Source organism: Podarcis bocagei (assembly GCF_964188305.1).
Source record: "Podarcis bocagei genome assembly, chromosome: 3".
Classification (NCBI taxonomy): Eukaryota; Metazoa; Chordata; class Lepidosauria; order Squamata; family Lacertidae; genus Podarcis; species Podarcis bocagei.
Window position 1 is genome coordinate 84,174,949 of NC_138127.1, and position 24,400 is coordinate 84,199,348.

The 24,400-nt window shown below is 45.0% G+C and overlaps 1 protein-coding gene across 1 annotated transcript in view; it reads right to left on the reverse strand.

Moving 5' to 3' along the window:
- The window catches only part of RPS6KC1 (ribosomal protein S6 kinase C1), a 108,674-nt gene that overhangs the window by 77,692 nt on the left and 6,582 nt on the right, over positions 1 to 24,400 (reverse strand). The window contains exons 2-3 of the mRNA XM_081185976.1: positions 18,788 to 18,823; positions 9,516 to 9,636 (exon numbers count right to left, since the gene is read on the reverse strand). Of these exons, the coding sequence (XP_081042102.1) occupies positions 9,516 to 9,636; positions 18,788 to 18,823 (157 nt within the window). The remainder of the gene's footprint in view (positions 1 to 9,515; positions 9,637 to 18,787; positions 18,824 to 24,400) is intronic.

Consider the following 24,400-nt stretch of genomic DNA (forward strand, 5'->3'; position numbering starts at 1 on the left):
AAAGGAGTGCCTCCGGTGCGTTTTTCCCCAGATACTGCAAATGTGTTTAGTGTAAGTGCAGAACCCAAGAGTTTTCAGGAGGTGTTAAAGTTACCAAAAGAGGAGGCAGAGCGCTGGAAACAGGCAATGGAGGAAGAGATGTCCTCTCTGAATGAGCACAAGGTTTTTACACCAGTAGCAGCGCCTGAGGGGGCAAAGATTGTAGGCTGCAGGTGGGTGTACAAACTTAAACCTCTGGTGACAGGAGAGTACAAATACAAAGCTCGTTTAGTGGCTCAAGGATATTCTCAGAGGCCTGGAAAAGATTATGACGAGACTTTTTCCCCTACTGCTAAGGGGGACAGTGTAAGGCTGATTCTAACGCTTGGAGCAAAGAGAAAACTCCTGTTAAACCATTTTGATATTCAGACTGCATATTTACATGCACCAATATCAGAAGACCTGTATCTAGCCGAACCGCCTGGTTATGAGACAGGTTCCAATAGAGTGTTGAAATTAAACAAAGCTCTATACGGTCTCAAACAGGCTGCAAGATCTTGGAACAAATGTTTCCATGAGGCCTTAGTGTCATTTGGTTTCAAGCAGAGTACAGCTGACAATTGTGTTTATGTACGTGGTACAGGCAGTGATCAAGAGTTTTGTCTGATTTATGTAGATGATGTATTGTATGCCTGCAAAACAGATAAACAAACTAAAAGGTTTGCCAAGCAATTGTCCAGTAAGTTCAAAGTGAAGGACTTAGGCCCGGTTAGGACATATCTAGGGTTGGAAGTGTGCTGGGCCCAAGATGGCAGCTGCCTAATTAGTCAGCAGAACAAAGTTAAACAACTACTGACTACATACAGGATGCAGGATTGCAAAGGGGCAGCGGTGCCTATGGATCCAGGTTTCATAAAAACACTTCACATAGATGAGAGTCCTGAATTTGAACACCCTGATGTATATCACTCTGTAATTGGAAGTTTATTGTATATAGCACAGTGGTCCAGACCTGATATTAGCTATGCAGTAGGCATATTAAGTAGATTGGTCTCAAAACCCACACTAAATGCCTGGAAAGGGGTAAAACAAGTTCTGAGGTATCTCAAGCAGACAATTGGCTATATGTTACAATTAAATTCTTCAGAGGATGAAATGTTGAGTTGCTACTGCGATAGTGACTGGGGAAATTTGCCAGATAGAAAATCTGTCACAGGACTAGTTATAATGGTCGGTGGAGCTTTAATCAGCTGGCGGTCGCGCAAGCAAGACGTTGTAAGTGTGTCATCAACGGAATCAGAGTACGCCGCATTGAGTGAATTGTGCAACGAGGTGATTTATTTCAAGCATTTGTTGGCAGATTTAAATGTAAATTGTGGAGAACCGGTACAAGTTTACATTGATAATCAAGCTTGTATAACCTTAAGTAAAACAGAGGGTTTCAAATCGCGTTCCAAACATATCTCTGTAAAATACCAAAATGTACGTTGCTGTGTACAAGACAATGTAATCACCTGTACTTATGTGTCAAGTGAAGAAAATGTAGCAGATGTGTTAACTAAACCATTGGCAAAGATAAAGAACAAGCAAATGTGCAAGGGTTTAGGTTTGCTGGAAAAATGATCTCCTACATAGGTGTATTTGATGTTAATTGTTCAGCAGAATCTGTGAGGGGGTGTTCAGTTTCTATTAATTGGTTCTCGTGGGAAACTTGCAGATTCTAGCTTCTCCAATTAACTCAAGCTGGAGTCAATTTACTCTTGGCAGAAAGCCCAGGTCTGCTTGACCTAGAAACTACTCACTCTGATTGGTTAACGAGCAGCACTCAACTCTGTTATCTAGGGATTGCTAGCACAGTTTGATGTGAGGTGTGTTAGGAGTTAGAAGTGCTGTGTATGGTTTTGAGAGAGAAAAAGAGAGGGTTTATTTTGCTTTTATTTGTATGCAGAAACTCTGCTGGTTTTATTTTTCCTTTTAATAAATCCTGTAAATAGTTATCCTGAGTCTAGCTGACTAGTCATTACTGCCGCAACTAGCTTCCTCGCTGTGCAGGAAAACTCTGCTACGTTTGGGCTAAAGCCAGTAGGGCTATGCCTGACACTCCAAAGTTCCATGACCAATGTCCCTTAAAGGTAAAGGGACCCCTGACCATTAGGTCCAGTCGTGACTGACTCTGGAGTTGGGGCGCTCATCTCGCTTTATTGGCCAAGGGAGCTGGCGTACAGCTTCCGGGTTATGTGGCCAGCATGACTAAGCCGCTTCTGGCGAACCAGAGCAGCGCACAGAAACGCCATTTACCTTCCCGCCGGAGCGGTACCTATTTATCTACTTGCACTTCGTGCTTTCGAACTGCCAGGTTGGCAGGAGCAGGGACCGAGCAACGGGAGCTCACCCTGTCACGGGGATTCAAACCACCGACCTTCTGATCGGCAAGTCCTAGGCTCAGTGGTTTAACTTTGCAGAAATAGGCTTGAAAGACTCTGGGTAACGGCTGACAAAATCTTACAGGAGTGACCGAGTTCCAGCCATCATGGAAGCAGTTCGAGGACTTTGTATTGCTTTGCACACTTCCACATGACTAGCAAAAACAGACTTCCCCAACCCTGTTGGAAATACACTTTTATTTATATAGTAGCTGTAATGTTCCTTGGTTATGCAATTTTCCGTGCAATGCATCTCTTTGGGGGGGAAATATTAAAAATACAACCTTTAAAAAAGAATGAGACAGGTGCATGGAAGGTAAGCTCCGCCTCCATAGCTGGAGACATTGTGCTTCTGAATACCAGCTGCTAGAACCGTGAGAGGGAAGGGTGCCAATAATAATAATAATAATAATAATAATATAATAATAATAATAATAATAATTTATTATTTATACCCCGCCCATCTGGCTGAGTTTCCCCAGCCACTCTGGGCGGCTCCCAATCAAGTGTTAAAAACAATACAGCATTAAATATTAAAAGCTTCCCTAAACAGGACTGCCTTCAGATGTCTTCTAAATGTCAGGTAGTTGTTTATCTCTTTGATATCTGATGGGAGGGCGTTCCACAGGGCAGGCGCCACTACCGAGAAGGCCCTCTGTCTGGTTCCCTGTAACCTCACTTCTCTCAATGAGGGAACCGCCAGAAGGCCCTCGGTGCTGGACCTCAGTGTCCGAGCAGAAAGATGGGGGTGGAGACGCTCCTTCAGGTATACCTCTTACTGGCTGCTAAGAGTAGAGGGTGTTGGATGAAACAGGCCACGGGCCTGATCCAGAAGCTAGCCTCTTCTTGTGTTCTTAACTTTACACACTGAAACAGCCCTCCAATGACTTTTCACTGTAATGTCATAATCAGTGTTCGAAATGAGTCAGGCATTGACGCATTTTGCACCTGGTTATCAGCCGCTTGTGACCAAGTGAAGATGCCTGGGCGCCAGGATGGCATCAGACATCTCCACCATCCGGAGGTGCCTGCCTGGGGATCCTTGGATCTGGACCGCTTTCACACACTAATAACCACACCCTGTAGAATTCTATCCGTTATATTTTATCTGCACTATCAGAATGAATTGCAGGAACCAAAATGCTTCAGGAGCACTGAACAACGTCATGGTTGTCACTTGTCTTCACTTATCCCACCCCACTGCCCCGCTCACAGCTGTGAAGAATGTTCTTACGTTATGAATGGTCTGTGTCACTATTAAAAGACGGGGTAGGAATAGGCCAAGATATTTGTGGGCAAGATATTTGTGGACTGTCCCTGGATCAGGTGGCTTTTCTTCTTTAAGTTCTCCAAGTTCTTAGCCTAGCTCAGTGGTTCTCAACCTGTGGGTCCCCAGATGTTGTTGGACTACAACTCCCATCATCCCTGACCACTGGTCATGCTGGCTAGAAATGATGGGGGTTGTAGTCCAACAACATCAGGGGACCCACAGGTTGAGAAACACTGCACCTAGCTCAAGTTTGCCATCTGAACTAGCCAGATGTTTAACTGAGAATCAATCACAGTCAGTCCATCATTTGAAAAATAAGAATTTACAGCCAGCTTGTCCCAAAATGGCAACTAGACATTTGGTTTTGGCGACTGAAACCTTGGTTTTAGGAGCCATTTGGCGCCTGGTTTTTATATCTGACTTTCTAACACGGGTCAGATATAAAAGACTACGCCAGTTACTATGGACAGTTCACTTCGGCCATTTAGAAAAGTTGCAGAGTTTGGAGTTTTTAAGAGGACTATTGGCTCTGAGTGAGAGAGATGCATTATTGCTCTGTGCCACATTGACTAGGATCACTGTTTGTCATTGTGTATTAGCTGTCTCTTCAATGAATGAATAAAGCAGGAGCAGCCAATGTGGTATCCTGCAGATGTTGTGACACCACAACTCCCATTATCCCTCAGCATTGGCCATTCTGGCTGGGGCTGCCGTGAGCTGTAGAGATCAAGTTGTAGAGGGAAAGGATCTCATTTGTAATCATTCAAAAGCCACTTGGAGAGAGCCTCACAAGGAAGGGGAACAGGAATTTAAAATACTGATTAAGGCTACACTCTGACATGCACACTTAGGAGTAACTCAGCGGCACTCACTTTTGAGTAGGTGCGTACGGGGTTATAAGTTACTTTGCTGGAGCCAGATCTGGGAGCAGGACCGAAGATCAAAGAAAGCTGAGCAGCTGGGTCTATTGTCATTAACTTTTGGTTTCCATGCTCTGTGCCAGCATTGTCTAACTGGTGGAGAAGGTGGAAAACTCCAAGCAAAATTCAGGAAAACAGCATAAACTCTTTCCTCACCATCAAAGGGTTCTTATAACCCCGTGGTGCACAGGTCTCTATTGTAGCAGCACCGAAAGAACAATACATCGGCTTTCCATCTTTGAAACTTTGTGGGAACGGGGGAATTCTTAGCTCTCCACCCATTTTGCAAAGGGGGACAGGGTGCAGAGAGAAAGGAATGTAGCAGCTCTTCCGGACTACAGAAGTATTTAGAAAACATTTATTCAAGTTGCTGTGCGGCTACGGAGGTGAGGAGAGGAGAATGGGCACACTGTGGCTTCCCTCATCACCCAGAGAACTAAGCCTTGCTGGACGTGGGCTGCCTTTTTGAGATTATTCCCATAAAGGGAAGATCAGCTTGGCCCCTAGTAGATTTTGAAGGCTTAACAACTTGCCTTGCGACGTAAAGACTGGCACTCAGAGAAGGCGTTTAGGTTCATGAACGTGGCCTGCAGATGTTTGGTGGGCTCTGGTCCAGTGGTAACCAGCACTGCCTTCCACGCTACAGCCTTTTCTTTCAACGTGGGGTACTTAGGTTAATTGTTCTGTGGATATTCTGTTCTGTATATACACCAAGACAGGGCTAGCCAACATGGTATCCTCCAAATGGATTCCAACCCCCACCATCCCTGACTGGGAAGGTCTACAGAACAAAGGAGCAGGTAACAATAGGTTTTCGTCCCTATTTTGTGTTAGAAAATGTCTTGAAAGCAGGGGAATTAGTTTTTGCTTTTTCAAAAAAATAAATGAGAAAACTAATGAGCAATAACTGTCAGGCGCATCACCTTAATTTTACTATTCCAAATGCGCAAAACAATCCAGTCTTACTCTCATCCTTCCAAATATTTGTCCGCCCTTCTATTGGGCTCTCGCTCTTGCCAAATCTTGTTCCCAATGCAAGCTGTTGTTAAACACACACACACACACACACACACACACACACACACACACACAAAACCCACAAAACCCAATCACGACGTTGAATATTTTACAACCTCTGCTTGAGCAGAGAAATTAAACAATGCCACTTTCAGAGCACATTTTACCCAGGATTCTAATCTTGCTCATGCAACTCAATAAAAGCATCCAGAGAGGTAAGGAGATGATGGTTTGAAGGGGGGGGGGACTGTTTTATTCATCATTGCTTCCTTTAGGGAACTCCTCAGAACTGCTGTATTATTACAAGCATGCTGGAAATTCCATTAGAGAAATGGGACCTGCAACAAAATGTTGCAACATCAAGTGCTCCTGTTCAGAGCACCAGCCAGCCATGACCTCTTCCAAGACTGGCTAAATTATTATCCAATTAATTCAAAATTTAAGGCAAAAAATAACAACCGGGATTTAGAGAACAACAATCACTTTCAATGGCATCCCCATACCTTATTCTTATTCTTATTCTTTATTAAATTTGTTAGCTGCTTTGCCTTGCCCAAGGCAACCCAAAGCGACTTACAAACACCTGCCCTTACCAGCCAACTGTACTCAGTAGGATGGAAAAATACTTGCCAACTTAGATGTTTTAATACTGCTACCCTCCATGATCAGCACATGCCTCTCACAATGGCTGGCATAATCATATAAATGGATAAACAACAATGAAGCAGTTTAACACAACAAATTGCTTATACAGTTTGCAAAAAGCAGTTTTAAAAAAGTCACAATCTCACCAGCTAATGTGGCAATCATAATGCTTTCCTAAGCAGGAAGATTTTGTCTACCCTCTGAAAGATCAATGATAAAAGGAAGCCAGCCAGATGTCCCTCTCTGGGGAGGGGATTCCCAAGGAAGAATCATTGGGGGAAAGGTTTGGGATCTCCCATCCACACAACAATGGGGGGGGGGGTCAGGGCCTCCTGATTTTAATGAACTTTAGAGCCTAGGACTTGCCGATCAGAAGGTCGGCGGTTCAAATCCCCGCAACGGGGTGAGCTCCCATTGCTCGGTCCCTGCTCCTGCCAACCTAGCAGTTCGAAAGCACATCAAAGTGCAATTAGATAAATAGGTACTGGTTCGCCAGAAGCGGCTTAGTCATGCTGACCACATGACCCGGACGCTGTATGCCGGCTCCCTCGGCCAATAAAGCGAGATGAGCGCCGCAACCCCACAGTCGGCCACGACTGGACCTAATGGTCAGGGGTCCTTTCCCTTTACCTAGGTGAATAAAAGGCAGGAGATGCTCTAGAACCTTTAGTGCATAGTGTAGCTGACCATCTGAAAAATCAGTATTTTCATTGAAAGCCGGGACAAAAAGTATACAGGTGTATATATGATATCTGCACCATCTGAACTATGTGCTACATAACTCCCGACACATGGCAGAGAACTTAGCCAAATATACATGGGAAAGTGCATACTCTAATATCGTCAAACATGTTTTTCTATACATATAATGAAAATCTACGAATGTTATCACACTGCAGTTCACTTGGCCACAGACAGGTGGGGCAGTGAACTGCACCATGAGGACAAACTGGGCTCTCAGGCATGCTATGGGGGGTGGGCAAGAAGGGAAGGAACTGGAGATGGAGGCAGGCGAGTAGGCCAATAGGCAGACTGGCAGCCCAGGCCAGTGGGCAGGCTTCTTTCTCACACTTCCCACAGCATTGGCAGTGAAGAAAAGAAGGGGAGAAAGAAGCTTTGTTCTCTCCTTCATCACCCACCCACCCCACCTCCAGACTAGCAGGCTTCTTTCTCCGGCACCCTCAGAGATAGTGGGTACTTAGGAAAGTTTTGGGTACTCTAGCAGCAACAATGTGTGTGTGTGTGTGTGTGTGTGTGTGTGTGTGTGTGTGTGTGGCTTTGGCAAGGGGGGTTTGGTAGGGGGCAGGTGGGGTTGGTGGGCAAACAGAGCAAAGCGTAGTCCCTAATAATGAATATAGTTTGATGGGCGGCATCGTTATTTGCACATACGGCACATTTCTAAGTGGGTCCTCGACTTGCTACCTTTAAGCCTCCACTGATTGTGGCACAGAGGTGATTCATCTCACTGTCACTGCTACCTGACAGAAGATTGCAAAGATTGCACCAGGTTCTCTTCTACTGAACTATGGTCCCCACCACGAACATGGCCTTTGCATTCAGCAGGAAGAGGTGCAATTGCAACAAGAAATCGGGGAAGCCCTGGTGCATGTCTTTCAAACGTCACAGCTGCCTGCCACTTCAGAGATGCAATAATTTTGTCACTTGCTTTTGGACCACTTGCTCAGCAGCTCTGTATACTAACCAGGATGACTTTTACATTATAGAAATACATTGGCCACCCCCTCTATTTGCCAAGTCTTTTGGGCACGTCAGCATCATGTCCTTGAGCTTTATAAAAACTTAACGCTCTGTGGCAATTCGGTAGCCAAGTGTGGCCCAATCCTGTTCTAGGCACGGCATGAGCATCGCAAAAAAACCCATTCAGTCTGGGCCAATATGTTATTCTGCAACGGAGAAACCCAGAGAAACTGCAAAGCTCAAAGGAAAGAAAGCCTTTCTGCAGCCTGATACAAGGCTCCTTCTTGGTGCTAGCAGAAGTTGTGAGACCTAGCTAGCTCTCTCTCTTATTATGGTTGCTTTGTCCTAGCAATTCCTCTCTTGTTTAATTTAGTACAAGGGCGGCCAACAAAGTGACCTTCAGATTATGTTGGGCTCCAACTCCCAGGGTGACCTGACAAGGAAGGTGTGTGTTGCAGTCCAACAACATCTGAAAGGCACCATGTTTGCCACCTCTAATTCAACAGCAGCTCACCCAGTCGGGCAGAGCCACAATGGTAGCTTTCTGACTGCAGCATTGCTGTCACTCACTGGGAAGAGGAGGTAGCAGAGAGGTCAGTGCAGTGTGTGAGGGCAGTGGTGAAGTCACTCCACAAGTGCATTTGCACCATGCCACCCTCCCAATCTTCTCTGGTAAGATGCAGCAACCCTGCCGCCAGGAAGCTAACACTGCGGCTCTGACCCACCAGGTGAGCCCCCTCTGCCCTAACACGGACAAAATACTAAAATTTCTTATTTTTAAGAAGATAATCACACTTGGAAGTATAGAAGCCCTTTCTGTGCAATTGGGGTTATAATACCAGGAATGCTTTGCAGCCTCAAGCCCATGAGATTTCCCTTTCCTAATAATTTTTCAGAGCTAATACATGACTAACCACAGTTATCTCAACTCACAGATCAGCACAACAGCCAACTGTGGTTTGGAGCTAACCCTGTGGTTATTAAAAAACACATGAAGAAATTATGGTTAACGGCTAACCCTTGGTGCATTTCAAAAATAAAAGGGAGGGGGAATCTGCACAAATGAAGGAAGTAATAAGAAATGCTTAAGGAACTCCGGGATATGAAAATGTGAAATAAAATATTACATATGAAATAAAATATTAGGTAGTGTTGGGTCTACACCGAATCCACAGAAGTGTCTCCCTGCAAAGTTTGCAGATCTGCACTATCATTTATGTCTAAGTTTCTACAGTCACTAATAAAACTTAACACGTGTTATAGACCAAGTGTAGGGGGTGAGGAGAGGTTTGTGGGTTTTTGTTTCCTTATGCAATACCAGTTACTAGTGTTTAAAAGAGTGGCTGGGGAAATCCAGCCAGATGGGTGGGGTATTATTATTATTATTATTATTATTATTATTATTATTATTAAACTGATCACACACAATATACTTCAGTTACTATGTTGCTTTTGGCAGAATCAAAACAATGCTAGCACAATACAGAACTCTGAAAATCCACAGATTTATTCACCAATCATTCCCAAATGATTTTAGCAAATTAAAAAAGTATATATGCTTACCAAATACTATTGCTTTAGCAAAAGGAGGAAACAATTCTGTATGCCTGAATAAGTGTTTATGAATCTGCCAGAGTTCTTTGTGCAATTTCTTAAAGTCACTGTATCTCTTCCAAACGACTATCTGAAGTGAAAACAGAAAACAAACACCCATGAGGCAATCATTCCTGCTAATTGAGCATTTACCAAGAATGGCAGAAATCAACACAGTAGCGCATTATACGTGCCCTATGAGATCTTTTTAAAAGTCACTAAACTCTTTAACTGCAGCTATTAATCAAATCTTGCCCTTGCTGTACACCCACCCGCATCCCTGCGAAGTATCGTTCAGCCAATATATTAAGCAACAATTAATCTCCAAGGCAGTCCATAAACTACTTAAACTACACAAGCAGCTGCTGTGCTTGAACTTAAGCAATTTCCACCCCAATGAAAGGGCATTTGTGGATTTGGGTTAACAGAAGAAAGCTACTTTATACTGAGTCAGGCCACTGGTCTAGCTACCTTAGTATTGTCTACTACACTGAGTGGCAGCAGAACTGCAGGTTTTCGGGACAGTTCCCCCCCCCCCATTTCAATTTGCTTTGTATTGTGCATTCATGATTACAGCACAGTCAGCAGACCATGAAATTTTTAATCTCAGGGTCTTGGGTTCGAGCACCACGTTGGGTGAAAGATTCCTACATTGCAGGGGGTTGGACTAGATGATCAATTCTGTGATTCTGTGATTTGTGGTATCAGGGCAGTTATACACAACCTTCCTTTCAATACTATTTGCACCTGCAAAGGTTTCAAGGCAGACATGTTGCCTCATTCCCAGTACGTGCATCTCCTGCAGCTTCCTGCTAAAATCCTGTGACTTTTTATATCATGAACATCCCCACAGGTGTGTGTCTCGCTTTTGTTGCACTATAATAACTCAAAGGTGCCCCTCCGAACAGCAATAGTAGCAGTAACATTGCGGGAGCATTGCAAAGCAACAAATAAAGCGGAAGGATGCATAGACTATCCAGTAGAAATCCACCCCAACACTCTATTATTAAATCAATGACATGCTGCAGAATAAACCCGCAAAACAAAGACACACAAAAACCAGAAGTCTGGAGGGGCCCAACATTTCTTGTCCAGTCCTACATGAAAATGTCAGGGATTTGAACCCGGGACATTTGGCAAGCAAGGAAGGCTCTACCACTGAACTACAGCCCTTCTCTCAGTTCCTCTTTTGCAGCTCAAACATTATGCAACATGTATAAACATGGGCTGAAGAACGCCAGGAAAAGACACCCCCAGGACACATAAAATGATTTCAGGTTGCCTATATAAATTTTACTTTATACTATCACAGGCTCCTCACTTTGCTGGGCAGGAAGAAGTTCCAGGCATAGCGCTAACCTGGGGATGTGACTTCCTTTCAAAGGAAAGATCAATGGGGACTTGCAGCATTCTGTAATATCTGTTTTACTTACAAATATAAACACATTATTCTAAAATCAATTCATTCTAAAATCAATTCAAAATCAGATTAATGGCAACCATTGGGCTAGAGTTCTGTGAGGATTACCAAAGGAGGGGGTCAGACTGTGCCTTGGCCAAAGGCCTGGTGGAACAGCTCTGTCTTGCAGGCCCTGCGGAAAGATGTCAAGTTCCGCAGGGCCCTAGTCTCTTGTCACAGAGCGTTCCACCAGATCGGGGCCACAGCCAAAAAAGCCCTGACTCTGGTTGAGGCCAGCCTAACCTCCCTGTGGCCCGGGACCTACAAGATGTTTTGGTTTGAAGACCGTAAGGTCCTCCGTGGGACATACCAGGAGAGGCGGTCCCATAGGTACGAGGGTCCTACAAACGCTATCTCTACAAATGCTAGAAAACACTCTTTTTGAAAAACAAAATAAAACCAAAAGCTTGGAATCCGGAGGTTACAGTTAACTGCTGAAGGGGGAACAGCCCGTGTTGCTAACCCCCACCCTTGCAGTCACCCATAGTTGGAGACAAACAGTTTGGCACTCTTGGCAGCACGGCCAGCGACAGCCCTTCTGTTAGACCAGGCATGCCCAACAGGTAGATCATGATCTACTGGTAGATTGTGGGGTGTTCCTGGTAGATCTCTGGCTCCTCAGTGATCTACGGTACTTCGCCTCCCCTAAAAGCTCAACAACTTTGGCCTCCCCCAAAAAGCACAAGAACTTTGGCTTCCTAAAAAAAGCTCTCAACAACTGAGGTCCATCCAACGACAATGGGCAGATCACTGCCAGTTTTTTTATACTGTGAGTGGATCACGGTCTATTGGGAGTTGGACGTCCCTGCATTAGACAGAGTGAGGCAGCTGCTTCAGGCACCAGGTGGTTGGGCAGTGGTGGCAAAGTATCAAGAGACAGAGATATGCCTTTGCCCCCTTTGCCGCTGCCCTCCACTACTGCTGAAGTAAGATTCAGCTGCCAGTCCAGCTGGATTCTGCGCACAGAATTTTGTTTGGAGGGGTGTATCTTGTCCTTTGCCTCAGGTGGCAGAATGCATTGGGCTGGCCCCAAGGGAAGTGAAGTCACTACATCTAAATTAGAATCTCAGAGAGGGGCACACAGCAGCCCAAAACGCTTCGGTCGTCAGCCAACTTTGTTTCAAAATCTATGTGTGTGTACATGTGTGTGCCTATGTCTGCACACCTGTATGCCTTGGTCCCATCCACTTCGGGTTTGGGCCCTGTCCATACTGCAGGCCTTTAACCCCTAACAAAAATGGTGGCTGGCACAGATTGACCACTGAAGCATTAAGGAACAACAACCAGCTACTATGGCCCTTTGCCACCCCTTGGTTCAAAACCTCAGCCTCATTTGCAGCAGTTATGTAGCAAACTAACATCTTCGAGCGGATGATACAGCAGAAGAGGAGGGTGCTACAAGGAGTGCTAAGCATGGCAAAAGGGTTCTGTCTTATTGTATTTCTTTAACAGCAACCAAAAGTGAAAGGAAAGGGAGAAGAATAATGTCCACCCACAAGAACAGAAACAGAAAATCCACCACTAAAAATAATGATATGCTAAGAATATGTGGTCTGTGCCTATTCCACCTAGTTATAACATTTTTGCTGGAATGAAAAAATTAAGAAACCAGAGCAGCTCTTTGGTTAAGATGAAAACAAGAAACATTTGCCGATTCTTATGGTAAAGGTGGAGGGGATAGATAAAATTGATAAGGTGTTGAAGTGAGCAAATACAATGACCCAAATTCACTGCAAAGTGAATCATGGAAGGTTCTTACTCTGAGGAAAGCCATTCACCTCAAAGATTTACATCAAGACTCATCCCTTTAAAGCTCCTGCCACTTTACCAGAGAGGGCCAGCCCTACTATAAGGCAGAGTGAGGAAGCTGCCTCAGGTGGCAGGTACTGAAGTGTATGAGGAGCATCAGAAAAGCCCCCTTCTGCTGGGGGCAGAGGTATGTGTGCCACGCAGCCAGCCCTGCACCCCTTAAGCTAACTTGCCACCCTCAGGTGTGGTGGATGTGTCAGTGTTTACTGTTTACTGTTACTTCCAGTCCAGTCACTTTCTGTAGTAGAAATGGAGATGGCCGCCATCTTGTCCTTCCTCTCAAGACGGCCCTGCCACAAAGTTCTAAATAGCCATCCACTTAAATTGCCAGTGGTAAGAATTTTCTGAAAGCAGCTAGACATAGAAGCTGATGGGCTACTCAAATTGCAACACTATTCAAATTAAGAATAGGCTTTCTGGTGAGAAAACTCAGTGCTAATTCAGAAGATCTGAAGTGGACTGTTCCTTTTTCTAGAGCAATAATCAGGAGCAGACTGAGCAAGACCCAGCAAACACCAGGACACACCAACTAAACATAGCTGAGGGCCTCAATGCCTTGCAGATTGTGTTGCCTCTTTCCAGTGGCAATTGGCAATGTGGTTTTTAACTTGCTTTTTTTCTCTCCAAAGAATTGGAAAAAGCAGAAAGGGGGATACTGTTCTTTCCAGGTCTTGACACTTCTAACCCTAAGAGTAAAATCTGGATGATCATGGTTCATTTATTGTTATTGTTGTTATTGTTATTTATTATGTAATATATATTTTAAAATATACTGCACATAATACTAGCTTTAAGCAAAGCCAACTGGCAATCAAACAAAACAATTTAAACACAATTGCACTATCTATTTGCCAGATAATTTCCCTCATCTCCAAGTTTGGAAGTCAGACATTCCATATGGACAAATGGCAGGTTCTTTTCTGACAACGAACAGCGCATTTCACCCTGTACCTGGGCCAAAGTTTACACGTGAACAACTGTTTGGAAGCAAAAGACACTAATGGCTCCAAAATTATAAATTATGTGTGCTGTTGTTGCTGCTTTAAGAACATAGAAGAGGCCCTAAGCCAAATGAAGGCCTCTAGGCTTCTCTATCTTGCCCTCAGGACTCTCCCACGGCCACATCCCTCCCTGGTCATACTTTGAGTCCCCCTTGAGTGCTTTTGCCAGGCTACAATGTGTATTTGAACTCTGATAAGTGCTTCCTCCTTGCCTACATGGGGGGTTAGAGTGGGATGTGTGAGTAAATTAGCATTTGCTCCTAGCTCCACTTAGCACAGACCCGTGGCCCTCAGAGCGTTACCTAGAAGGGAAAGCAGCCCTTGAGCTGAAAAAGGTTCACCACCCCTGAAACAGTAGGTCTTGTTTCCATTTCCAACAGATTAATGGGATGGGGGAATCCCACTGGAATCACATCTCTGTTTAAAACAGAGCCTGTGCAATGAACTGGCTCACACAAGACATTAAGCCAAACCCATTTGAAAAGTAATTTTATTTCATGCAGAGAAAGGTTTAGGCATCAGTCTGAAATAGTGAATGTCTTACAGTCAACTGCTGCAAACCTTCACATCAGCAGCATTTGCTGCTGCAAACAAATGCTTTTGGTGTACCAGCATTATTATCTGCCTTCCGCATCTATATAAATTAAAACTCCCTGGTGATTTACCATGTATGGCACCTTAGTGTTTGCACTTTCAGAAACCATTAAGGCCCAGAAAGGAAATGCATTACTATGCTTTGTTAATAAAGCCCTGGAGAAATGTCAAGGTTTGGGGATTGTAGAACAGCAACAGAAAGTAAACTTACAATGGCTGATAAACTTACAATGACATACCATAAGAACATAAGAAAAGCCCTGGTGCATCAGGCCAAAGCCCCATATTATGCAACATCCTGCACTCACAGTGGACAAGCAGGTGCCTATGGGAAGCCCACAAGCAGGATCTGACCTGCTTCTGAAAAGCAACCCAAAGTCAGACTAGTTGTGTCATCCAAACCCAAGCTTGTGGTTTCTTTCCTCCAAATAAACCACAAGTGGCAAGCCGAAAACAAACTTTATCTTCCGCTTATGTTACAGATAGGTAGCCGTGTTGGTCTGCCATAGTCAAAATAAAAAAATTCCTTCCAGTAGCACCTTAAAGACCAACTAAGTTAGTTCTTGGTATGAGCTTTCGTGTGCATGCACACAAACAGAAGTTGCCAGATCCTTCTATATAGTGAGAAGGTGGGGAGGGGTATTACTCAGAAGGGTGGTGGGAATGGGTCATTATACATGACTAAGCCATTTCTCACCTTCTCACCCCTTGCCTTTTCCTGTAAGACCTATTGCAGTCGTTAAGAGTAGTCAACAGGCTCATCTCAGCTATCTGCCAATCACCCATTCCCACCACCCTTCTGAGTAATACCCCTCCCCACCTTCTCACTATATAGAAAGATCTGGCAACTTCTGTTTCAGTGTATCTGAAGAAGTGTGCATGCACATGAAAGCTCATACCAAGAACTAACTTAGTTGGTCTTTAAGGTGCTACTGGAAGGAATTTTTTTATTTCTTCCGCTTATGGTTTGTCTAGAGAGAAACAAACCAAGAGCCCAGGTTCAGATGATGTGACAAGCCAGACCATGGCTTGTGTATTTTAACTATGGTTTAATGGGATGTGTGAACCAGGCCACGGTGTGCCTCGTGAATGTAACACTTATGGCTAGTCTGACAAAATGGCGGCTATGCTCTGCCTCCATAGTCAGAGGCAATAACGCATCTGAAACCAGTTCCTGGAAAACGCAGGAGGCAGAGCGTGCTCTTTTGTGCTCAGGTCCTGCTTCTGGGTTTCCCACAGGCATCTGGCTGGCCACTGTGAGAACAGGGGGCTGGACCAGATGGGCCATTGGCTCAATCCAGCAGGCTCTTCTTTTTAGGATGATAATGGCAACCTGTTTTCACAGGTTATTTCCAGTTCAGGATCCTCCTTGGAAAAGGTGAACAACAAGTTACAAACTAGAAGAGGACAAATCTGGAAGAGAGTTCATTTGCTGGTCTGCCTTCGTCACAGACGTAAAGGTGAAATAGAAAAGGTCTGAGAAAGATTGTGATCAATGCAGGGATGGAGAACTTGTGGCCCTTCAGATTTTGTTGGGCTCCGACTCCCATCAGGTCAAGCCGGCATGACCACTGGGCCAGGCATTATAGAATTTGGAGTCCAGCAACATCTATGAAGGCTGCAGGTTCTCCACCCTCCACTGGGCAAACAAGGAAAAGATTTGGCAACTTGGTTTTACCCTTGCACACAGAAAGTAGGAAGCAAACAATTTGACAGTACTGGGATAATGTTTCTGTAATTAATCCATTTTTATATTTGTTCTTACTCAATGATCCATATCCAAGGACTGTCAAAATCAATCAGGTTGTTTCAAGTAAAAATTTCCCTCGTTGATAAGATAGATGATAGTTGTTGTTGATGATGATGATAGATAGATGATAGAGATAGATAGATAGATAGATAGATAGATAGATAGATAGATAGATATAGATAGATGATAGATGGTAGATGATAGATGATAGATGATAGATAGATAGATAGATAGATGATAGATAGATGATAGATAGATAGATAGATAGATAGATAGATAGATAGATAGATGATAGATAGATATAGATAGATGATAGATGATAGATGGTAGATGATAGATGATAGATGATAGATGATAGATGATAGATAGATGATAGATAGATAGATAGATAGATAGATAGATAGATAGATGATAGATAGATAGACAGATAGACAGATAGATATCGATAGATAGATAGATAGATGATAGATAGATAGATAGATAGATGATAGATAGATAGATAGATGATAGATAGATAGATAGATAGATAGATAGATAGATAGATAGATAGATATAGATAGATGGATAGATGATAGATTTTACTAAATTTGCTATAAATAGGTGAACCAACTGAGTCTATGAAAAAATGTTTTATTTCTAGATTGTGGGTGAAGTGGGAGTGCATAAAGCATCTTTCATTATGGCAAAGATCTTATTTTGAAATATTAAATATACTGTAGAAGCCACAAGGGAGAAGGCTTTGTGATATATCTACCCTGACCATCTTCCCAACTTTCCCTTCCACCCTCTTTCATCATTTCAAAATGCCTCTGCTAGAATCCCATCTCACTGAAATCATACCCACTTTATTCTCACTACCAGCATACTGCCAGAACCTTGTGTTAAGCACTCCCAACTCTCCTTGACCTTACTCACCCTTTCTCACTCACCCCTCTGCCTACAGACCCATCTGCTCTTTTCAGTCCCTCTTGTCTGATTCTGCCTGCACCTTCCTACATGCTGATTTCTTGCATCATGCCCAGAAGTCTACTTCGCGTGCAGAAACAGTTTTCAATCTAAAGAGAACGTGTCTTTCTCATGCAAAACGTGTCAGGAAGCCTTGCATGAGGAATGTGGCAAGAAAGACTGAGAAACATCGGTTCTCCTGTTTCATGCAGCCGGGTGAGCACTTCAGCAGTACGGGGGCTGAGCATCTCCCACCCCAAAACTGCACAAGTGGAATTATATTGCTCTGTTCACAGCCTCAGGCCTCCTGGCCTGTGCCTGGAGGATAAAGCTATCAGTGGCTACTAGCCATGATTGCTATGTTCTGCCTTCACTGTCAAAGGCAGTATGCTTCTGTATGCCAGTTGCTGCAAGCAGGACTCGGGTCCTGTTGCAGGCTTCACATGTGCAGATGCACATGTGGTCACCATAACAAGAAGATGCTGAACTGCTTTCACATCCACAACATACATGGTTTCCCACAAAGAATCATGGGAAGTGTAGTTTATTCCTCACAGAGGGACAAACCCAGCACCCTTAAGAAAATACATTGCCCAGGATTCTTTCTGGGGAAGTCAGGTGCCCTAACTGCATGGCATGCATGTGACCTGAATGGGCCTTTGGCCTGCTTGTGTTCGCATAAACAGCCCTCCTCCACTCATCAAAGCTTTTGCCCGAAGGTTTATGTGAAGACTTTCTCAGCTGCAAGTATTTTAGAGTGTTCCGCTTCCCTTGGGAAAGAAGCCATAGCTCAGTGGTAGAGCACATGATGTGAATGAATAAAATCTCAGATTTCATCCCAGAAATGTTCAGACAAAAAGTAGGAAATTATATGACAGACCTCTCTACCTGAGGCTCTAGGGAGCCACTGCCCGTCAGAGATGACGGTTTCCTACCTTCCTACCCTTATTTTTCCTTTTGTCAACTCTGTTTTGCATCCTGTTAATCTTACATAATCACTTTCACCGCCTGGTGTTCAGATGGCTATGGATCACATCTCTCTCCAATTCTCCATCCATCATTCTAGTATTTGTTGTAGATAGGCTATTAAATAGTTTCCCTGACTCTTAAGATGTTTTCAGAAAGTGGTGCCGTGCTTATGCTTTGGGCATTGTTTTCTCTCTCTCTCTCTCTCTCTCTCTCTCTCTCTCTCTCTCTCTCTGTGTGTGTGTGTGTGTGTGTGTGTGTACTGTATTTGTTATTTTGGGCAAAGCTTCATGGCCACCAGGAGTTCACAGTTATGTTGGGTAGGTAACACACCCAAGGTAGGACTGAGGACCTCACTAATTTAATTAGAACTGTGCTAATTACACAATGGTAACTTGAAAGAGAAAAGTGCATTGCTATCCATTTCCTTAACAATCCATTAGGTCTCTCTTTCAAATATCAGATAGAAGATGAGGAACGTGTGTGTGTGTGTGTGTACATGTGGAGGTGTATGCACACCTGCACAGGAGGTCCCTAGACTTAGCCTGTGAGCAAATGACCGACTGAGGCAGCAGAAACAAGATTACCCATCAATTGCCAATCTAGTCACTAAAACAGGAACAGAACTTACTTGCTCTATTTCGCAATATAAAAAGACAAAACAGTTTGTGCCACACCTATGCTAGAACCAAAGATGCTTTTAAAAAAAAAAGTTTACCTCTTGGACATCTTCTGGATTTTTTCGAGAAACAATCTGAAAAACAAAAGCAAAGGCCCTGTCAGTGCTTGAATTTGTTAACGAGAGACACAGAGAGATCACGCAAAAGCACCCAATGATCTAATATTGATTTTTCAAAACTCTTACTTTGGGGCTATGCTTGATTAGGATTACACTCATCCATCCCAGTCTTGATATCCACACATTCCAGCATCATATCTGCAGAGGGGTTTATACACGTAGAAACAAATTCATGTGAGTCCCATAGAGTGCAGCTGACGCCTATGCAGATTGAATTAAATGCACTTCAGACCGTATGAGAACATCATGATCCAATGCAAGGCAGAGCAAAAGCACCCAGGCCTATTACTCTCAGGGTGTGTTGTTTTTGCAAACTGTCCTCAAAATAACATATCATTTACAGTGGTGCCTCGCAAGACGAAAATAATCCGTTCCGCGAGTCTCTTCGTCTAGCGGTTTTTTCGTCTTGCGAAGCAACCCTATTAGCGGATTAGCGCAATTAGCGGTTTAGCAGGTTTAGCGGCTATTAAAGGCTTAGCGGCTAAAAGGCTATTAGCGGCTTAGCGGCTTAGAAAAAGAGGGGGGGAAGCGAAAAAAATCGCAAGACTCGCAAGACATTTTCGTCTTGCGAAGCAAGCCCATAGGGAAATTCGTATTGCGAAGCGCATCGAAAAACGGAAAACCCTTTCGTCTAGCGGGTTTTTCGTCTTGCGAGGCATTCATCTTGCGGGGCACCACTGTACAACTCAACATTCAGCGTATTTTTGTACTGTAGGCAAAAATGCAGAAGTACAAGGGAACAGAAAGGCAAGTCATTAAACAATGGAATTCAACCGCACGACAAGAAAAGAAACCTCTTTTTCCTCTTCATCCTCCTTCTTTCCCTCTTCATCAGTAATTTTCAACTTTCCCCCACACCAATCTACTAATAAGCCCCTGTGTGTCTTAACACAGAAGCTCCCTGTACGGTACCATATTCTAGGGCAGTGTTTCCCAACCTTTTTTGGGCAAAGGCACACTTGTTTCATGAAAAAAATCTCGAGGCACACCACCATGCCAGAAGGGGAAAGGTCACTTTTTACTTATGTAAAAAAAAATAAAAAAATAGTAACAGCATAGAAGGTAATGGTTAGGCTAGCATCCCTCTTCCAAATATGCTAGGTTTTTATTTGCAGGGACTGTTCTACATGGGAAGGGGAAAGGAAAGTTAATAGAAGGAAAGGCGGGTGGGAGAGAAAGAGAAAGAAAGAGGGAAGGAAGGGGGGAAGAGAAGTGGAAAGGAGGGAGACCGAGGCGGGGGAGAAGCGTCTGGAGAGTTGCTCCGAAGTTTGGGGGGCTGCGGGGGTGGGCGCGCGTCCCAGGAGGCGGAGGCCAGCCCGGGCTGGGAGCCGCGCCGCGGCCCGGGGGCGGAAGGCGGACCGCGGCTCCTAGGATGTGGAAAGGGGACGGCGGCGCAGGGGGAGGAGACCCGCACGGCTAGGGCAGCGCGCAGGGGGAGGGGAGCGGGCCGGAGGCGGGCGAGGGGGGCCGCGATCCCGCGCGCCGCGAACATGGCCTCCTTCCCCGCGGGCCCCGCCGAGCCCCCCGGCCGGGGAGGGCGGCGCGCTCCCGCCGCCGGAGGAGAGCAGAGGCAGGAGGAGGAGGACGAAGGCGCTGCCGAGGAGGCGCGCCAACTTCTGCCAACTTCGGCGCCCGCCCTGTTGCCGCAGGCTCCTCCCGGCCGAGAGCCAGAGGACGGCGGCAGAGCAGGAGGAGGAGGATCGGGTTTGGCGACGGCTGCTGCGTCCTCTCCAAGCGCGGGGCTGGCCTCCGCCGCGCCCGATCCTCCGTGCTCGCCGCGCTTCTCGGCGGAGCAGGTCTCGTGCGTGTGCGAGGCGCTGCTGCAGGCGGGCGACCCCGGCCGGCTGGGCCGCTTCCTGGGCTCGCTGCCGCCCGACGCCAAGGCGCCGTGCCTGGAGGCGCAGGCGGGCGAGAGCCTGGCCAAGGCGCGCGCGCTGCTGGCCTTCCAGCGCGGCGACTTCGCCGAGCTCTACCGCCTGGTGCAGAGCCGGCGATGGGATGTGGGAGGGAGCTCGCTCGCCGCCCCGCGTGTGCCTATGTGGGGCACGTTACAGCCCCGGGACGTCAGCGCCACGCAGGCAGCCAGGCAGGCAGACGGCGAGAGCCCCACGCTGGGCGGCCTCTCCTCGCTGCCGCCGCCCCGCCTCTCGCCGCCCGACTCGCCCGCCTCCCTCCCACGGCACACCAGGCAACGTCTCGCGGCACACTAGTGTGCCGCGGAACACCGGTTGGGAAACACTGTTCTAGGGAATATTCTAAGGTGCATCGTCAGTTCACAAGACAAGCAGGCCAAGACCTCAGCATTGCCCGGTACGAACGGAAAGTACACCCTAGAAAGCATCCAAAAGTCACCTGCTGAATTACTAAAGCTGGAAATGTCTCCGTCTGGTCTTTCCTGCTGGGTGGGAGAACAACCAAAATAAAGACTGCAGGTAAAAGGGGGGATGCACTGTAGGTGAAACAAACCAACCAGCCTGAATGCATACACTGGAACCTACTTAAGTTTTTCTTTTCTTTTTTAGAAAATTATTTATATTTTTCAATGTTACTTTTTTTTCAAAACCACATTCACATTAAAAGAAACATTTCCACATTTATATCTTCCTTTAAAATAAACCGATTTCCATTCTCATTCGCAACTTCCCTTCTTCCCCTTCCAGCATATTCTTGCACAGCCATTTAACTCCCCTATTACCTTAATCCTACTAACATTTTCACATGTTTACAGTTGTTTTTCAGATACAACACAAAAATTTTCTATTCATCTTTATATACTTCATCTTCTTGTTCTCTTATTTTACTTGATTCAAGTAGGTAGCCGGGTTGGTCTGCCGTAGTCAAAATAAATTAAAACAATTCTTTAAAAAGATAGTTTAAAAGACTCTTCTTAAAAACCTAAAAACTCCCTTAAAAGAATCAAGTCTTCAAAAAAGTTATACGATCTAAGAAAGTCTTTAAAAGAATCCTTTTAAAAGAATTTAAAAATTATAAAGTAGCACCTTAGAGACCAACTGAGTAGTTTTAGGTACAGTACAGTATAAGCTTTCGTGTGCATGCACACTTCTTCCGATACTTATTTTACTTGTTAGACCTGCCAGCTCTGCATAATCTGTCATTTTAAATTGCCAGTCCTCCTTACTGTCATACCCTGGAAGTCAAACGGAATCTGTTCCGGAAGTCTCTTTGACTTTCAAAACCTTCGGAAACCAAAGTGCGGCTTCTGATTGGCTGCAGGAAGCTCCTGCAGCCAATCAGAAGCTGCGTAAGCCCTGTCGGACATTTGGATTCCAAAGAACGTTCGCAAACCAGAACACCCACTTCTGGATTTGTGGTGTTCGCCAAAACGTTCGACTCGCAAAGAGTAGTAGCATCCAAGCTACTACTGTATTTGGGACCTCACTCAACCGCCATTTCTGGGCTTACAAACCTGATGATGTTTTTTGTTCTGCATGCAGGACAAGCAGCAGCAGCTGGAATCTTAGGCAGCTACTGGGGTCCCAGTGCTCACTGCCGATACCAGGTCTGAGACCCCCATGCAGGCAGTTTGACCTTAGAGCCACAAGCTCTTAGATGCCCCAATCCTTAGAAGGCCGCAAACAGGCTGCAGGGCTCAAGTGATAAAAAGGCTAGCCCAATATTATGAGGGGAGGGGGCCTTTTTTTTAATTCACTTTCTCCACATCAGAGATAATTTTATGAACTTCTAGCATGTTGTCTCTTAAGCAGAGGTTGGATGGCCATCTGTTATGGATGCTTTAGCTGAGATTTCTGCATTGCAGGGGGGTTGGACTAGATGACCCTTGGGTCCCTTCCAACTCTTAAGATTCTATTATTCACCTTTTCTTAAAGCTAAAAAGTCCCAAGCTATTCCTTTCTTCGTTTGGGCATTTATATTCCACCTTTTTGTGCCAAATCAAGGTGGCATGCAGAATCGTTAAAGATATAATGGCATATAGAGATGGATGCTAAAATGCACAACAACATACTCCAGTAAAATACCGCAACAACACACACCAGGAAGAGCAGATAAAAATGCATCAGCCCACAGGCTCAGATTAAAAAATGCCTGGTGAAAGGAAGTAGTCTTAAGAGCCCATTTAAAAGCAGGCCAAAAAAAACCCCATACCCTCAGTATGCTCAGTATGGATCTATACAAATCCTCTTCAGGTGTTACTAAAGAGAGTTAACACAAGCGAGGGCTTTTTCCACTCCAATTCTCACCTCCCTCCAATTGTGGAGGTTACCTCTATGAAATGGGGAGCCTTCTGCACTCTTAAAGGCTGATCTCCCAGCATTTTAAAACACAGAAACCTCCACAAGTACAGTAAGATCCACGCTTCAGAAGGTCAGCTTCCACAAGTTGGGAAGGCAAGAAAAGTGCTGAGCAATATCGATTCATATGCTGTCAGTGGGCTCCTGTTGTTGTCTTGTTGGGCTGTGTACATAACAAAGGGGAGCCACACCGGGGTGAAAGCGTCATCTTTTGTTTGCCCCCTACTGTTTCCCATACAGTTTGGTACCAGTGGTCCATGGTTACTCCTGACAGGTCCCTCCAGTGTCCAGCTATGATGCTACCTCTGGGATAGCTCAGTCAGTAAAGCATGAGACTCTTAAACTCAGGATCATGGGTTCAAGCCCCACATTGGGCAACATATTTCTGCATTGCAGGATGATCCCTGGCTGCTGAGAGAAGGTGGCTAATGAGTTCTTTGTAGCGTGTGTTATTGTCTTGGAAAATATTCAGTAGGGCCAGTTCTGGAGTGGCTTCTAGTACCTTTTTTTGTTATTTTGCATATTTCTTGGAGAACTGGATGATCTGTTAGAAAGAACTCTATGAACTGATAGCAGTGATGCTGTACGTACTTTTGAAACCCAAGAAAATCTTTAATAGAAACAATTTAAAAGAAAAGAAAGGTGCGGAGCTAGTACTGTACATTCATCAACCCCACTGCCCCACACTCCCAGCTGATAACTTTTGCCACTTTAGCAACAACTGAAAAGGGCTATAGACAAACCCAATTCTGCAGGCAGCTTGTGTGTGATGGATCAGGGCAATAACCTTTGTACCCTTAAGGCAACTCCAATCAACTCTTAATGAAAGTGTTCGGTGGTACTTGCAGCGAGTGGTCAGTGGTCATTAAAATGTTCCAATACAACTCAGAGGAGCATAGAAAGTTGCCTTATACAGAGTCAGACCATCCATCCATCTGGATCAGTAATGTCTACACTGATTGGTAGCACCTCTTCAGATAGGGATCTCTCCAAGCCGAACCTGGAGATGCAGGGGATTTTTTTTTCTCTGCATCCACTCAACCAACCGAGTACCCCACAGCAAGAAGGCAGCACACTTAAAAAGTTTAATTCAACAAAGGCTCTGATGGACTTTAGAACTCAAACTGCTAAAGGTCTCCCAATCTGCTTTCATGCTGGGCTGCCTGTCCTATGGCTGCATAGGCCTTCGGTGACATCACAGCAACTCAACCAATGGCAGTCCACAATTCCCAAGACTAAGCAATCCTACCATCACAGGAAG